Source organism: Mesoplodon mirus (assembly GCF_964341445.2).
Source record: "Mesoplodon mirus genome assembly, chromosome: 16".
In the NCBI taxonomy this organism is placed as follows: Eukaryota; Metazoa; Chordata; class Mammalia; order Artiodactyla; family Ziphiidae; genus Mesoplodon; species Mesoplodon mirus.
The window spans coordinates 63,908,676-63,925,872 of NC_138992.1; the positions used below are offsets into that span (position 1 = coordinate 63,908,676).

Consider the following 17,197-nt stretch of genomic DNA (forward strand, 5'->3'; position numbering starts at 1 on the left):
GCTTTCTCTTCAGAGCCAAGCGGTGGATCCAGAGCAGTTCCCGAGTCAGGATTCCAACATCCTGCTGGAGCCGAAGGCCCCCGTGTTCCCACAGCCGTACGCATCTCAGGCACAAATGGCCCAAGGCAGCTACACTGCCATGCAGGATCCAAGCTTCCACACCATGGGGCAGCGGCCAAGCTACGCCACGCTCCGTGTGCAGCCCAGACCCGGCCTCAGGCCCACGGGCCTGGCACAGACCCAGCCCAACCAGCTGAGGCTTCAGCTGCAGCATCGCCTCCAAGCACAGCAGGTGTGTTCTTGGCCACGCCTGGAACATCGGGGCGGTGCGGAGGCGGGGCACAGGGAAGGTGGACGTGAGCCCGGGGGTCCTTTTAGAGGCCCTAAAAGCTCCTTCTGTCCTTTCCAAGAGGGTGAAAGCGTTGCCACGTTACCGTACGACGTCCAGACTCCCTTCTGCTGCACCTCCTTCCCTTCTTCCTCTCTCCTCCACTAACTCCACTCCAGCGTAGAGCAGCTCTTTGGTTTCCTAGCTCTATTATTTACTGAGGGGCTGACCTTGAGCTCTGTGAGCCTCAGTGTTTACATCTGTACAATGGGGTCGCTGTACAGTCTCGGGCAGTATGTGTGTGTCTGTGGGGCCCGGCACAGTTTCTGGCCCAAAGGGAGCTCCCAGGACAACCGTAGCTCCTGCCATTCGTCCTATCTTGTGGCCAGAATCATCACTCTTAGTGGAGTGGTGGCAGAGGGTGCCGCCTTATGGAATACCTATTTTAGCTCCAGAAAGCATGTTCTCACTGAAACAAGCCTGGACAGATTTCTCTCATGTAGTAAATAATCGTGTTGTGGGCTTTTAAATCGCCTCTCCTTTTTTTCCCTCTGCTTTTTTCCTAATCTTCCTCTTGGCCTCCTTTTCTGATCATTCTACTCCCTTGCCCCCTTGGAAACACTGTGTTTTCCAGACTGTCCAGAATAACTTCTCAGCTATAAGCAATGGGAAACCTCAATGATAACTAGCTTTACAAGGGGATCCAGGTACAGACCACGTGGTTTCAATGCCCAGCAGCAAGCAGATGTTGGGTTGGTGGGGAGAGGGGCAATTTCTTGAGGAAGTGATTTGAAATAGAATATATTCTGATGAAAAATACATTGATTGCCATGTGTATGCGTTTAGAATCGCCAGCCACTCATGAATCAAATCAGCAACGTTTCAAACGTGAACCTGACTCTGAGGCCTGGAGTACCCACACAGGTAAGGGGCAGACCAGCCGTCAGCTTTTACTGGATCCACTTAACTTCTCTTGTCATTTCTTCCCCCTTGACGTCCCACGTAAAGTAACTCAGAAGGCCACACATAGACCCAGACCCACACAGTGGATGTCATGTCGTTCGCTTATCTTGTCTGGTCTGTGTCGCTTTTGTGGTTCCCTCCTCATCACTGCCATGTTTATTGCCAGGCACAGTCAATTATCGTTATTCACACTGGCTGTGTTCAGTAAAGTTACTGCAAACACTGAATTAGCGAATATTGAACCGTTGCACCTAGGAGAAATAAAGGGTTCGTTTCCTTTGAGCCTCTTGGTCACATTTTCATGAATCAATGTGTGTTTCTGTTTGAAGACACCTTGTTTAATATATACTGTTGATTCATTAACATTGAACTCACAGCCAAGAGCACTGTAACTCATGCCTGCATGAAGCTCATCGAACTCCCAGATTTTCCCCACAAGGCACGTCGCAGCCCCCTGTGCTTATTTAGGACACTAGGCAGCACTTCAGCACTTCTCAGGAGTCATTTTAAACAGCAGAGTCACCAACAAAAAGCACGACAATGTGAAAAACGTGGAACTAAATAGTCCACAAAAAGGACACTTGTGCGCAGTACGAGAGCTGAAACAAGAAGCAGTGCCGCCTGGTTTCAGCCTCAGGTGGGAATGGGCACGTTGGTCTTCTCACGTTTTTTGCTGCTCTGCACGTGTCCATAAATCGCGACAGTGCCGTGAGTATTGGTTCTGGGGTGACCAATAAATGTCAGCAGGTAGACAAGCTCACCAGTGCAGAATCCATGAATAATCAGGTCGACTGTATACTGCCAGGACCCATAACCAGCCTGGTACCACTTACTGACAGCAAGCACGGGTGCCCCTCCCGTCCTGTCCTGGCCTCCCTACGCGCCTGCCTCTGTTCAGCCTTTTCTGAAGTGCTTCAAAGCCACCTTTTGGCACAGTGACTTGGTTTTCCTTTAGACTTGAATGTCCCTTAATGAGACTCTGAACTGCCGTCCTCAAGGTTTCTGCACAGAGTCCTCTCACAGATAGGACCGGGGTTACCGTGGGCTCCCCTCGTCACCTGGGCCCTCTCACAGTGAGTCTCAAGTTTCTTGATACTGACATCAAACTTAACGCATGTCAGTCATTGCAAGGTTTCAGAATCATCATCTCTACAGAATTCAGAAGCTCACATTCTCAACCACCAGTTGGTCAGCTCTGAACTGTTCTCTTCTGTTTGCCAAATAATTCCACACAAGACAGTACCCTTTGTTATCCTGTTTCTAACATACGGGTTGTTCTTCGATCTGTCTCCACCCCCAATGTCTTCCTCCGCGTTTTGCCCCCCGTTCCAGGCACCTATTAACGCACAGATGCTGGCCCAGAGACAGAGGGAAATCCTGAACCAGCATCTTCGACAGAGACAAATGCATCAGCAACAGCAAGTTCAGCAGCGAGCTCTGATGATGAGAGGACAGGGGCTGACCATGACGCCCAGCGTGGTGGCTCCTAGTGGTGTGCCGGCAACTCTGAGCAGCCCCCGGGTCCCCCAGGCAAATGCACAGCAGTTTCCCTTCCCTCCGAGCTACGGTATGGGACTTACGCCGCCGCCGCCTTTCACCGGTCCTTTCTCCCTGGTGTCCCCCAGTCCTGGGTCACAGCTCCTCTCTCGCAGCTCTTTGCATGGCTCCCAGAGGAACCTGGCTAACCGGGGGGTGCTAGGAAACCTGGGGGGACCACTGGGGCCCGTCGGGAGGACCACTGGGGCCCGTCAGGAGTCCCCAGGTCCAGCAGGGTACCTTCCAGTCTCTCAGCTCAGGTGCCACCTTTGCTCTGAGTGCAGGTCTTTCTTTAAGAATGACCGGAGTAGGTGTGCATGCGTAGCGTGCCTCTGCCAGTCATGCGTGTGAGTGCGTGTGAATGTCTGCACTTATGTCAGTGTCTGTAAACACAGGTGCATGTGCATATGCTTATACTTGAAAACCTCTGAGTCTAAAAACGATAGATAGAAAATGTTGAAAGACATATATCACTGTAAGTATTTTACAGACTTTCTACAGCTTTTGAAAAATAAAAGCTCTCAATATTATACCAGATCTTTAACGAATTGATCATTCTTGAGGGGCGCTGCACAGAAACCACAGCAGACGACCTCTTAATTTTCTTCGTATTGATTTGTTGTTTAATGTCAGTCTTAAGAGACAAGCGTGCAATGTCATAAACATTAATATTTGTGTGCATGTCATATTCGATTAATAGTTGAATTATTATTATTATTATTTTTTTTTTTTTTTTTTTTTTTTTTGTGGTACGTGGGCCTCTCACTGTTGTGGCCTCTCCCGTTGCGGAGCACAGGCTCCGGACGTGCAGGCTCAGCGGCCATGGCTCAGGGCCCAGCCACTCCACGGCATGTGGGATCTTCCCGGACCGGGGCACGAACCCGTGTCCCCTGCATCGGCAGGCAGACTCTCAACCACTGCGCCACCAGGGAAGCCCAATAGTTGAATTATTGATAAAAGTAAGGGCTTACATCAAGGTTAATATTCACAATGACTTTCCCCATCTTCTGCCAGAGTTCTCTAGAAACAACTACCAAGTCTTTGTGGTACTTAGCCTCACGTCTCCTATTTCTTTAAAGAAACAGAAAGATAATGTGCAGCTTTTTCCTGTGTGATCTTAAGCTTTTCTTCTATAGCTCATTAAAGCATTAATTAAATATGCATGTTTAACACATCTTCTAGGCAAAAATGGGCTTACCTCAATGTCATCCCTGAAATTGTCTAAGAAGCCGCCTCCTTTGTTTCCCAACTCTTCCTCTCTTTCCTTTTTGATCATTTAGGAAAGACTGCTAAAAGTTCTTTCTCTCCTTTTAGTGTAAACACCATTTGCCTTTGCACTGAACAAGAAGCTTACATGGAATTTGTTTTTCTTATTCTTGCTAATCTTATATAGCGCAAAAGCATGGTAGAGCCCTTTATAAATACACAACAAGCTAATCATGAATGCAGTTACTTTCTAAATTTTTTTTTTTTTTTTGGCCATGTCGCACAGCTTGTGAGATCCCAGTTCCCCAACCAGGGATCGAACCAAGGCCCTCGGCAGTGAAAGTGCAGAGTCCTAACCACTGGACCACCACGGAATTCCCACAGTCACTTATTTTTAAAAACGCATCTATCTCATCATAGAATAACTTGGGTTAATTTAATAAAAAATTATTCAAGTGTGTTGGCTTTTTATATATAACTAAACCTTAATCCAGTTGTAGTGATACATAAACATTGAAAGACTGTTTCCAGTCAAAGAGAAATATACACATTTGACTCATTCTTGATTTGCAAGGGATATGGGGAAAGAATAGTATCTCTCTCTACCTCTAGCCGTGATGGTTAATATCGTTCCTAGGCACCCCTCTAATTACTATAGAGAACCAAGGTATGGAGAGTTTTTCTTCATGCATTTTATTCCATCTTGGAATCTTTTTTAAATGTATATAATTTACCAGCACATGATCAGGTATTTGATAGTAATTTTCTTTGTGTATTTGATTTGAATGTTTTCTGTCCCCCGTCTCAATCTCCTTTGGATTTCTGTTTTGTTTTTTAAGGAATAAGTCAGCAGCCTGATCCAGGCTTTGCTGGGGCCACTGCGCCCCAAAGCCCTCTGATGTCGCCCCGGCTGGCACACACGCAGAGCCCCATGCTGCAGCAGTCCCAGGCGAACCCAGCCTACCAGGCCTCCTCGGACATGAACGGGTGGGCGCAGGGGAGCATGGGCGCAAACAGGTATGCCGCGTGTCTGTGTCCTTCTGATAGAAAGACACCAGGGAATCTTTCCATAGCCCACCTGTCTCTCTTCTGGATTTTTCTTCTTTGCTCAGGCAAGCAGTACCAAGTAAACTGCTAAGTAAGCCAGTCTACTTTTCCTAGGGCAGAAGTTACCAGAATTTACCAAACCTTAGCTTAATGTTTTTTTCCTTGGGAGTAAAAAGGAGCTCCCCTGAGAAGGCAGCACCGCCACCAGTGGAAGATCAAAACCGCTGTGGGAGGCAGTGGCCTAGAAGCCACCCTCTATCGGTACAGGTAATAAAAGCAAACAGAAGCCTTGTCTGGTACAGACATGACAGTGGGACGTGCCCTTCCAGACCTTCACGGTAATGTGGGGAAAAGGACAGAGAACCGTGGCCCCTGCAGCTTCGCCAAGGGCTTCTTCCCCCGCTGTTTCTGACCTCACCACCTCCTGGTGTCCCACCCAGATTGTCTCAGCCTAGATGTATTCATTCTGAAGGAAATGCCTGAGAAACCAGTGCTCAAAACTGCCTGCCTGTTTGCCCGAGGGCTCTAACATTTTCATCTTTCACTGTGTTTCTAGCATGTTTTCGCAGCAGTCCCCTCCACACTTCGGACAGCAAGCAAACACCAGCATGTACAATAACAATATGAACATCAATGTATCCATGGCGACCAACACAGGTGGGATGAGCAACATGAACCAGATGACCGGACAGATCAGCATGACCTCAGTGACCTCCGTGCCTACGTCAGGGCTGTCCTCCATGGGTCCCGAGCAGGTGAGCACCCCAAGGAGAAGCCCCCCGCGGGCTTCTGATTGTAACTTCTTGTCTCTTTTTGCATTAAGTGTGTCTTTCCATGTGCTTAACATCTGCCATCAACTCCCACATTGATTTTGAGTGTTTTTTTCACCTTACCGTCACTTGTGTTGGTGTGATGAACAGAAATACTTGATAATGACGAAATAAACATGAAAGGATCCCTGACTGCTCAAAGATCTTTTAAAATATTTCTTATCTTTCTTGTCTTCTGAATTTTTCTCTTATTTGAGGGATTTGGCGCTATCTAAAATGAATCTCGAAAAATGGAGTGGTGAAAGGTGTTTTTTTAAATAGTTTTATTTTTGGATTTTTAAGAACCGATTTTTTTCCTAAACATAAAAACAGATGAAAAGCAAAGGCCAAACTACCTGCCATCCAGTTAGCTTTAAATGATAGTTCACATGTGCAGGGAGACTGACACAGAGTATCCAAAAACTACTCTTCGTCATCTCTGGGATGTGGATACCATGGTTTTTTTTTTTTTTTGGTCTGTATTTTTTTTTTAATAATTCTGTTTTGCGTTGAATAATACTGAAATGATTCTGCCATCCCTAATTACTTGCCAGCTTCACTTGCTGGCAAAGAGACTCAAAGCACTTTATACATAGGTAGCCAGCCTGGGATTCAGAAATCTATGATGGGTAAAGATATTGGTTAATAATTTTTAAACTGTATTAAAGACCTTATTTTTAAAGGGTACAAATTGCTGGGCATTCTACCACCTCAGTAGTTCAGGCAAAGTGTTAATGGGGCAAGGACCCTGAATCTTGTTTCAAATTTGGAGAAATAGAGGCATGGAAAGTTTAAACAAATTAATCAAGTGTCATTGACAGCACCATAAATTTCCATTAGATCATGACTGTGAGACTGGTGAAAGATTGAAAGTTTAATTAGGTCTACTGAATCCTGATGTTGGTAAAGGACAATTTGTGTGGAAATTTACTAAATTTTACAATCCTCAGTGTTTTATTCTGTAAAAAGAAGATTAATAAAAATGCAAAGTGATGCATGAGAAAATATAAGCACTTTGCAACGTAAGAAGGCTTTATGCATGCGTGAAATAATAATTTGCACTTCTCTGGTTGAATTGATTGTACTTCTCTGGTGCCTAAATGCTTATGTGTATAAATTAAACACAAAATAAAGAAAAATAGACTTTCATCTTTTCAATGGAGAAAATATAGTGTGGATGCTGAATTTTCTACCGGAGTGGACCACCAGCAGTTCCTGCCTTGCTTTCTAGGGAAAGTGTAATTTGTAAAAGAAATGTACAGATGCCAAGAATAGTTCACTAAGAAAAGATTCACAAGATCCTGCCCCGTTTGGGGTATTCACACCTGCTCTTGCTAATCAATAACTTGCCTAAAGTAACAGACATCAGGAATCATTGATCTAATTTGCACTCAAAAAAGTGAACACGTTAAGGCATAAGAATGTTTCTAATATAGCCATCGCTGTTGAATTTCTCTACAGAATACAAAAAAAAATATTTAATTGTGAAGGCAGCGAGTGTATTATAAGGATTTATTTTCATGTTCCTTCACACTCCCCCCAGAACGTATGCATGGAAGAATAGATAAGGGAAGTGGCCGTTTTTATGTAGTCCTTTCTCCCCATAATTCTACTCCAAGAAACAAAGAAGCAGGTAGGTGGGTGGTTATTTCCCATACGCTTCTGGATGTCTCACTGAATAAAGCCCCTGTGCTGTCCTGCCGCCCTCAGGTTAATGATCCTGCTCTCAGAGGAGGCAGCCTTTTCCCAAGCCAGCTGCCTGGAATGGATATAATTAAGCAGGAGGGAGATGCACCACGGGTAAGAGACAGCAGAGAAGTAAGCCATGAATGCGGTAGTAAAGCGAATGTGATGTTCTGTAGACTAAAATGGGCATGGATATGGTGTCCGCCAGGAGATTGAAGAGAGTTGTGTAATACTTGTGATTTTTTTTAAAATGTCTTCTAATTTTATCGGACATACAGTGGTTTTTGTGTGAATAATTTTTTCTCTAAGCTCATTTCGGCTGAGCTGACGGTGGAGTGTGAATTAAGAACACTAATTCTGCCCCGGAGTGAAATTATTATAGCCAAGCAGAAAATCAAGTAGCAAGGAATTAGTCGTGTGAGGGCAAACTGATTCAGTTTTGCTTTTTCTGAATCATAATGTCTGCCTTTTCAGAAGGATGGAGAGGAACTAACTTATAGTTGCGCTCTCTCCCTTAATTAAGTCTAAGTTTACTCTAAGTGTTTTTCTATATTTCATTTTAGTTAGGCCACCATTTGCTTATTGCCTTAAACACTTATTCGAAGAAGAGTGATATTACCGTGTTCAGCCAAGTCTTGAAACAGTAGAACAGTCAGTGCTTAGAAGCCACCTGACTTGGGAGCCTGGCAGCAGGTATGCCAGAGGGACCGGGAGGGCTCTGAGCCACCTGGCACAGGTGAACGGGGCCCTCTGAAGGTGGGCTAGATACAGTCCTGAGCAGCAGGTAATTCTCTTCTAAAGCGGAAGTCCTCTCTCAGTGGAGAAAAAGGTAGGGATGATGTGGAATTTCCTATACAACAGTGGATCTTGGATCATTTTGATAGTATTATTAGCATTCAAGTTCAAAAGGTAAAAGCATAGGGGCTTTCCTGGTGGCGCAGTGGTTGAGAGTCCGCCTGCCGATGCAGGGCACACGGGTTCGTGCCCCGGTCCGGGAAGATCCCACATGCCGTGGAGCGGCTGGGCCCGTGAGCCATGGCCGCTGAGCCTGCGCGTCTGGAGCCTGTGCTCCGCAACAGGAGAGGCCACGGCAGTGAGAGGCCCGCGTACCGGGAAAAAAAAAAAAAAAAAAAAAAAAAAAGAAGGAACGTTTTATAGGAAGTGGGTTTGTACTGGATGATTTGAGGAGAGATGAAGAAAATAGTGACCCCTTCTGGATTGGACACAAAGAGCAGGCAGTCCGGCAGCTGGGTATCTCACAGGTACCGCAATGATCTCTGTTGCGGAGGCGGGCGTCACTGGTAAGAGAGCAGCGGTCACTGAGAAGGAGGGATGGGAAATCCGTTGCAGTCTGTGCCCTTCGGAGTAGCGTGCAGGATCTGCCAGCTGTGGGAACCACTCTCTGTGTTCAGTTAGGATCAGTGCCATCTGCATCAAAATCAAGCGTAACTCATCCGGATGCAGCCTTTGTGATTGGCATTATTTAAACCGGCCAAGTGGTCTGATGTTTTTGTGATGGGCCTTCTGATGATCTTACCAAAAATCCCACGCTATTACACCACTCTCTGTTTTCCTACAGAAATACTGCTGACACTGAAGGGAGCTGGTTGCTTCTTTCTTCAGCTGACTGGGCTCACTTGCTCAAGATGCTTACCAGTCTGGAGAGCTGCGTCTATTTGTTTCTACCCAACCGACCTGCCATCCAGTCCCGCCAGAGCAAGATGGGCAGACGGGCCTGGGCCCCGCTCCCCCGGTGGAGTCCCCTCGGCTGCTGCAGGAGGAGCTGCCTCTTGTGTTGACAGACGGTCTGCAGCTCGCGTCCGGACAGTTGTCAGTCTGTTCACTGCATTCACCTTAGTGCAACTTAGATCTCTCCTGCAAAGTAAATGTTGACAGGCAGACTTCATACCCGTGTCAGATTGAATGTATCTAAATGTATGTATTTAAGGAAAACACCCATGCTCTTGTTCTGTTCCTGTCTGGTTCCAGACACTGGTTTCTTGCTTTGTTTTCCCTGGCTAACCAGTCCAGTCCAAAAGAGTAAGATTTCTTCTGGGGGGAAGAAAAGAATTAAAAAAAAAAAAATCAAACTACAGATGTTTTAAGTTAAGCCTTCATTTGGGATAAAAGCAGGGGAGACACCATGGACCGCGCCCTATGTACAGAGACACCCAAGAAGTGAAGACCAAGAAATCGTAGTTGTATCTTTGTAGAAAGCTCTCAAGACCATGTTGGAAAGCGTTTCCAGTTACTGAATGGATGAAAAGGAGCCTGTGGGAGGGCTGTTAACAGTAACAAGTACTTCTTTTTCCTCTTTTTTTTTCTGATTCAAACCAAACTAGTTCACCCAAATCATGACTCAAGAAGAAATAGTTTTCATTTCCAGATTCACTTAGATTGATCAGACGGCCTGAATCCGCACCTCCTCTTGAATCGGGCCCCGCCTCGTCCCTTCCCCTCCGCCTTCCCCAGTTCTCCCCACTCTCATGTTTGGTTTTTTTTTTTTAAATAAAAGCAACAGAAACCAGGTAAGCCCTTTATTATTTCCTTAAGTGTTTTGCCAGCCACTTACCAACTGCTGACTCTTAACTTTCAGGAAAAGGCATTTACTGGCAAGGAGAGGAGCCAAGTTAGGACTTGACACCTGTCAGGCTTTGGACACATGCTTTGAAAGCATATTCATTCTCTCCCCCGGCAACACCGGTCCACCAAACAGGAGAAAACAATAGTGTGCTTACAATTGACAGCAGACATCACGACAGATTTCACCTCCACCATGTGTTTTTTATTTTGTTTTTTAGCAGTGCTGACTAAGCCGACGTTTTGTAAGGTACATAAAATCCAATTTATATGTAAACAAGCAATAATTTAAGTTGAGAACTTAAGTGTTTTAATTGTATAATTTTTGTGAGGTATACATATTGTGGGATTGACTCCAAAATGAGGTACTTCAGTATTAAAATTAGATCTCTTCATAGCAATGTCTCCTAAAGGTGTTTTGTAAAGGCTGTCACGGCCTCGATTAGACCTAATTTGTAGACTTAAAGACTTTTTATTTTCTAAACCTTGTGATTCTGCTCATAAGTCATTTATCTAATCTATAGGATACACAGCCGCTATAGAAACCGATTCTTGATTTTTATATGTTTATATTCTTTCTTAATGAACCTTAGGAAGACTACGTGTTACTAAGCAGGCCACTTTTCTGGTTGTTTTTCTTGCCCACTCTGGTAGGGGAACAATCTTTTCTTAATTGGCATCAGTTTCAGACAACTGTAATACCAAGAAACTGGTGACCTTTTTTGAGCAATTTCTCCCCAACCCCTAATACACATACTTTCTTACCTAATTTCAGAATGATGTCTTTTTGATGTCTAAAAAGCAAAGCATTTTATATCTCATTAGCCAGGCTTTTTAGGAACAGAGAGATTTTTCCTTGAAATTTGATTCCTTATTTGTGGCAGGGTGAAAAATATACAAACTACCCCTATTTATATGTATATCTCTCTCTATATGTACAGATTATGGAAGTATAGAAAGAGGTATAGCCCAAAGATGAATGGTAAGTAGACAGTCTGAAAGTGTGGCTCCATACTAAAGAAATTTTCGGAAAATTTTGCATTTCGCTACTCTTTTCCACTTGAGGGGGTCTCACTACAGGGAGGTGGCCGAGGAACAGCACTTCTTGGGGGCCACCAGTTCACATGTCCCTCTTGAAAGGCTCTGCTTTTCTCAACCGAACCATTGGGTCGCCCAACTGTGACCGAAAAACACGGGCAGATGTTGGCCCTGAACTCCGTGCCCTCACTGGCACCACAAGGCTTGTGTCATACAAGGTGTCACGTGACCAGTTCCAAGTTGATCTTTAGAAACGCGTGAATTAGAATGACTTTAACTTCACACAGAAGGGAAATGGAGCTTAAACTGGATTTGTTCGTTTTGAGTTTTAAGTCCCTTTTCACTAGAACACTGTCCAAAAACACCTGTGTACCTTTTCTTGTTTATTCCTCCGCCCACTGTGTTCTACTGTCAGTCCCAATTCAGACAAATCTGCAAACCTGTGATACTGGTAATTTGGAATAATTCATGATCATTACCGTTTTGAAGGAAAAGAGATGATCGGTTCTCTTACGGCTCAGATCAGGTCGTGGATTTCACATCTAATTAAGAGAAGAAAAGTCAGTGAAGGAACCCTCTGATCACATTGATCATGACAGAAGCAAAAGCCAAATCAGTCCCTCCACGATCAGTATTTCTCATGCTGTATACAATAAACTTGTTAGACTGAGTACTTGGTTTTCGTTTAATAGAACAAATAATCAGTGTTTTACTTATATTACTAAATGTGAAAAACACATAATGTGAAAAGTATACATACATTAACTTGGTTGTGAAACTCATCGACGTGTTCATGTGATGTGGTAAGTTGAAAAAGTGAAGTGAGCTGTTTTCCTGCAATGAATTCGTTGAACTCGAAGATGAAAATGCCCCCTCCCACGTGTATCTCTTACGGCCTGTAACAATTGAAAGCAATGTTTTTGCAGTTTATATAATGCAGTTTTTAATGTGTTTAAAAACGGAGTTCCTATGGGCTTAACACATGAAATGGGTGGCACAGATCCCCTTGCAGAACCCAAAGATACACAATCAATTTTGAAATGCAACTTAAGCCATTAATTGTTGGTGTGAATTTAAAATTTTCTAGTATTTGTATGGTAGTATGCTGCCTAAGAGCAAAGCATTCTCTGCACAAAAGAAAATTACTGTAGTGGCTTCGATTTTAATTAGAATTTTCTCCCTGGTGTTTCTTTATAGACTAAAACGAAATCTTTTAAGTTTCTTACTACAGGTAAAAGCTATGTGCAAGAACCTCAAAATGCTAAAATCTAGCATAATGCCTTAGATCTGTTTTTAAGTCTTGTATATTCCTACATAGCTGTCCGATGTATTATATTTGTATAGTGAACTGTGTACAATTTTTTGAATAGGTGGATCATCACTTAACCTTTATGTTGTCGAATGGTGATGATGATACATTTCTTCAAACATTTAACTGTCTTTTTTTTTTCTTATGCCATTTGTGGGTTTTATTTGTACAGTTCCTCATGAACTTGCATCTGAGATGTGTGTATATGAAAAGATTATACAATGGTAAAATTAAGCAATATATTAACTATGGTTCTTCAGGAGAAAGCTTACAGTGTTGCAGGTTGTGATTTATTTTCAAAATGGAGTTGACTCCAAACATCACTTTGTTCACCTGCATTGATGTTTGTATTTCTAGTGTGAGCAGTTTATGCAAAAGGTAGATATATTCAGAGAAATTTTAAATACATTTATGCAAGTTAATATTGCTTTGCTGATGCTATTTGCTTATTTGATGTTAAATAATGCTATTGTAAATAAAGAATTCTGTTGTTATTGCATCATTTAATAAATTTTAATGCCTTCGGGTTTTACATGGCTTTGGAGATTTTCATGTGTTTATATTGTATCTTCATTCATAATTGCAGTTAAATATAAAATTACCTGATGTGTAATTTAATAATTTCCAACGTTTATACAGTAGTTGACACTGTTCCCAGCCTGTTAACATTTATCATCTCAATGACCCATTTTCTAGATTTTCAGTTTGAAGCCAAGAGGGGTTTGTCCTGCTTAAGGTTATCTGACAAACTCCATGGCAAACACAGGCCAGATCTAAGTGAGCCCTAAATGATGCCACCACTGCTCATCCCCACTTCTCCAAAAACATGTACGAGACTAATGTGGACTCCTGACTGGCTTATTAAGGTTATACTTTTTGCATTCGAATAATCATGATGGTTTTAATAGATTGGTTTGTTAATAGTTGATACGCAATGCAAGTATAATACTTAAAACCCAGGTCATAAACTACATGAAATATTACAGTAAATACAATACTATACAATTTTTAAAGTATACCAGAAACAAAATGAGTGATTAGAAAAACCTGTGCTACTAACTATATTAGCAAAGTAAAAGAAGAAGAAAACATGATTAACTTAATAGATGCTGTTTGTTAAATTTGCATAGGATAAATTTCAGCCCACATTCTTGAGAAAACCTCAGGAAAAGTAAAACCTCTAGGCAGAGTAAATGTCCCAAAGTTATTTGAAGTTATCGGATACAATCCCACTGTGATACATCTTACTTCATGGTGAGATATTAAAAGAATTAAAATCAGAACAAACTAAGGAGGCCCACTACCCGTGCTAAGAATTTAGGCATCGCTAGTGGAATAGAAGGGGTAAAACATTTTTAGCCAATTTGACCACCTATGGGGAAAGCCCAGATGAATCTACCACCCAGCTCTTGGAATGAGTAAAGAAGCTCAGATGGCTGGAACATACAAAAAGCAATAACTTCCATTCACACTAATACCCAATTTTTTTTAAATCCCCATTTACAATAACCAATAAACAATGATTATAAAGTAAGATTATACCTAACATGAAGTGTGAAAGACGTTTGTGAAGAAACTGCAAAGTTTTACGAAAAGATATAAAAGACCTGGAAAAGGGGAGGCGTGCCATGAACCTAGAAAAGGAAAGCCCAGTATTATATATCAATTCCTGCCCCCGCATTAGTACAATTCCAGTGCAAATCCAAAAAGTAGGATGCATCTGGAAGGTAAGATGTACAATAATGGAAATGTTATAGAAGAAAAAAGACTTCTAAAAACATTTTATAACATACTGGTGAGTACTATAGTGTACTTACGTAGAAACGGCTAAATACATCAGAAGAACAATATAGAGCCCAGAGACAGGTCGCTGTATGTAGGTAGATATATGATAGAGATGCCATTTCTTATCAGTAGGAGTCTCTGTTCTAAAAAAAAAAAAAAAAAAAATGGTGTTGAGACAGCCACATTTGGAGAAAACAAGTTAACTCCCTCACAATATTAACAAATTTCACATAGATCAAGGGTGTAAACATAATGAAATATAAAATTAGAAGAATACATGTGTACATTGCTGGAAAAGTGAAGTCATTCTTTAAAAGACAAAACAAAAAAATTATTAAGAATAAACTTATAAAAATATCATATTCTGGGCTTCCCCGGTGGCGCAGTGGTTGAGAGTCCGCCTGCCGATGCAGGGGACACAGGTTCGTGCCGCGGTCCGTGAAGATCCCACATGCCGTGGAGCGGCTGGGCCCGTGAGCCATGGCCGCTGAGCCTGCGCGTCCGGAGCCTGTGCTCCGCAACGGGAGAGACCACAGCAGTGAGAGGCCCGCGTACCGCAAAAAAAAAAAAAAAAAAAAAAATTCATATTCTATCAAGAAACTGAAGACACAGCAAGTGTAATGGGAAACAAACTAATGTTAAGAACATAAAGTTTACAAAAATAAATGAGAAAAATAACAGGCAGTAAGTAAAGATCATGAACACATGAGAGTGAAAAACGGCTGCTAAATATTAAAAGATGCTCACCATCACTAGTGATCAATAAAATGCAAACTAAAACAATACGGAACTTCTTCATTCATCCAGTTGGCAAAAAGTTAAGTTTAGTATAGCCATGAATACTTCCATGGACTTTAGTGGGAGTATAAATTCTCTGACCTCCAAAGCGAAGGTCTGTATAAATTTGGTGAGATTGGTATTTTTTGAATTTTGAGTAGTACTCATCACTGAAGCCATATGCCTGGAGTTTTCTGGCAAATTGTTTAAAATGTCCTCTTCTTTAAATCCATAGCATTCTTTGAGATGTCCTCTTATTCCACTTACTGCATATTTGAACCTTTTTTGTGCTTGTGCTTATTTTTCATTTATTTTGGCAAGTTTTTCTTTTCTAACTTCTTAAGGATGTATGAACAGCTTATCAATTTTCAACCTTTTTTCCTCTAATACATGTATTTCAAGATTATAAATGTTCTTCTGTTTACTGCTTTGAGCAACATCCCACACATTTCATCTACTTATCCTGTCAAAGTCTCCAGTAATGGCTTTGAGTTTTTCTTTTTCCTCTTAGTTCTGTTAATTTTGTCTTCTTGTAGTCAGAAGTGGTGTTATGAGGCACATAAACATTTCTGCAAGATGAACGGGCCCTTTTATTGTTATATAATGCCCTATTTTATCTCTAGTAATCTTATTTTCTTTATCTGATATATAAGCATGTTAATGCTGGATTAGTTTTGCATGCTGTATCTTTATTCATCCTTTTACTTTAAACCCTGTGAACAGCATGTAAGTAGTCCCTTACTAATTTTTTATCTAGTTTTCTATCAGTAAGAGAAAAGTGTTAAGGTCTCCAACTATGATTGTACATTTGTCTCTCCATTTAATTATATCATCTTTGCTTTTCTATTTTGAAACATTGTTATTAGGTACATATATACATAACAGTTATATGTCCTTTTGATAAACTGACCCTTTAATCATTCGGTCAGAGATCAGAAAGTGAGGAAGCATGACCTGTAAGAATCTGGGGGGAAAATTGTTTCAGGTAGATCAAACAGCAAATACAAAGGTTATGAGATAGGAACCAGCTTTGATGTCTGAAGGACAGCAAGAAAGTCAGTGTGGCTGGAGAAGATAACTGATGGGATAAGAGGTAGGAGATGAGTACCAAGAAGAAGCCAGGGGCTGGATTATATACGATCTTATAGGCCAAGGCAAGGAATTTAGATTTTATTCTGTGTATTGAGAAACCATTGGAGAGTTTTCAGCAAGGGAGTAATGTGATCTAATTTGTGTCTTTAAAAGACTAGCTACTGCGTGGAGAAAAGTCAGTACGGAAGCCAGCTAAAAGGCTATTGAAGACACCAATTAAAAATGGAGGATTGGGGCTTCCCTGGTGGCACAGTGGTTGGGAATCCGCCTGCCAATGCAGGGGACACAGGTTCGAGCCCTGATCCGGGAAGATCCCACGTGCCGCGGAGCAACTAAGCCTGTGGGCCACAGCTACTGAGCCTGCCATCTAGAGCCCGCGAGCCACAACTACTGAGCCCACGTGCCACAACTACTGAAGCCTGCGTGCCTAGAGCCTGTGCTCCGCAACAAGAGAAGCCACAATGAGAAGCCCGTGCACCACAACAGAGTGGCCCCTGCTCGCCACAACTAGAGAAAGCCCGCGCACAGCAACGAAGACCCAACACAGCCAAAAATAAATAAATAAAATAAATAAATTTATAAATAAATAATAAATTTTTCTTTTTTAATGGAGGATTGGACCCATGACTTCATTTCAGGTCCCTCCCAAATCCCACTAAAACAGTAAAGGCCTTTCTACAAAAGCACAAACCCACGAGGACAAGGATAATAGGAATAGAAACTACTCCAACAAAGGTTTGGCAGTTGAAAGCAAATGGAAGAGTGCTAACTCATTTTGTAGACCTGACACAGCTGAGTGCTGGGCCAAAGTGAGTAACGGCAAGAAGCAAACAAAGTCTCACTGTGGAACTTCTCAGAGACTCGGAAATGAGCAGCTGTCTTCGGACGTGGGCATGAGAAGCCTAGTGAAGAAGCTGGCAGATCCACTCCAAGCAAACAACCTTCCCAACCTGGGCAGCAGAATTAAGGTGTCTTCTCCAGAAAAGTTTAACGGGGATCAGGGGGTGGCACCGTACTGAAAACAGGATATTATTAGGTGAA

The 17,197-nt window shown here is 42.4% G+C and overlaps 1 protein-coding gene across 14 annotated transcripts in view; it reads left to right on the forward strand.

Annotated features, from left to right (window-relative positions):
* The window catches only part of NCOA2 (nuclear receptor coactivator 2), a 275,806-nt gene extending 262,766 nt beyond the window's left edge, over positions 1 to 13,040 (forward strand). For all 14 annotated transcript variants that reach the window (XM_082601471.1, XM_082601461.1, XM_082601460.1 and 11 more), the window contains 7 exons: positions 14 to 292; positions 1,175 to 1,252; positions 2,624 to 2,858; positions 4,873 to 5,050; positions 5,637 to 5,835; positions 7,600 to 7,689; positions 9,155 to 13,040. In XM_082601471.1, coding sequence (XP_082457597.1) covers positions 14 to 292; positions 1,175 to 1,252; positions 2,624 to 2,858; positions 4,873 to 5,050; positions 5,637 to 5,835; positions 7,600 to 7,689; positions 9,155 to 9,166 — 1,071 coding nt within the window. In that variant the 3' untranslated portion in view covers positions 9,167 to 13,040. The remainder of the gene's footprint in view (positions 1 to 13; positions 293 to 1,174; positions 1,253 to 2,623; positions 2,859 to 4,872; positions 5,051 to 5,636; positions 5,836 to 7,599; positions 7,690 to 9,154) is intronic.
* Positions 13,041 to 17,197: the final 4,157 nt, after the last annotated feature.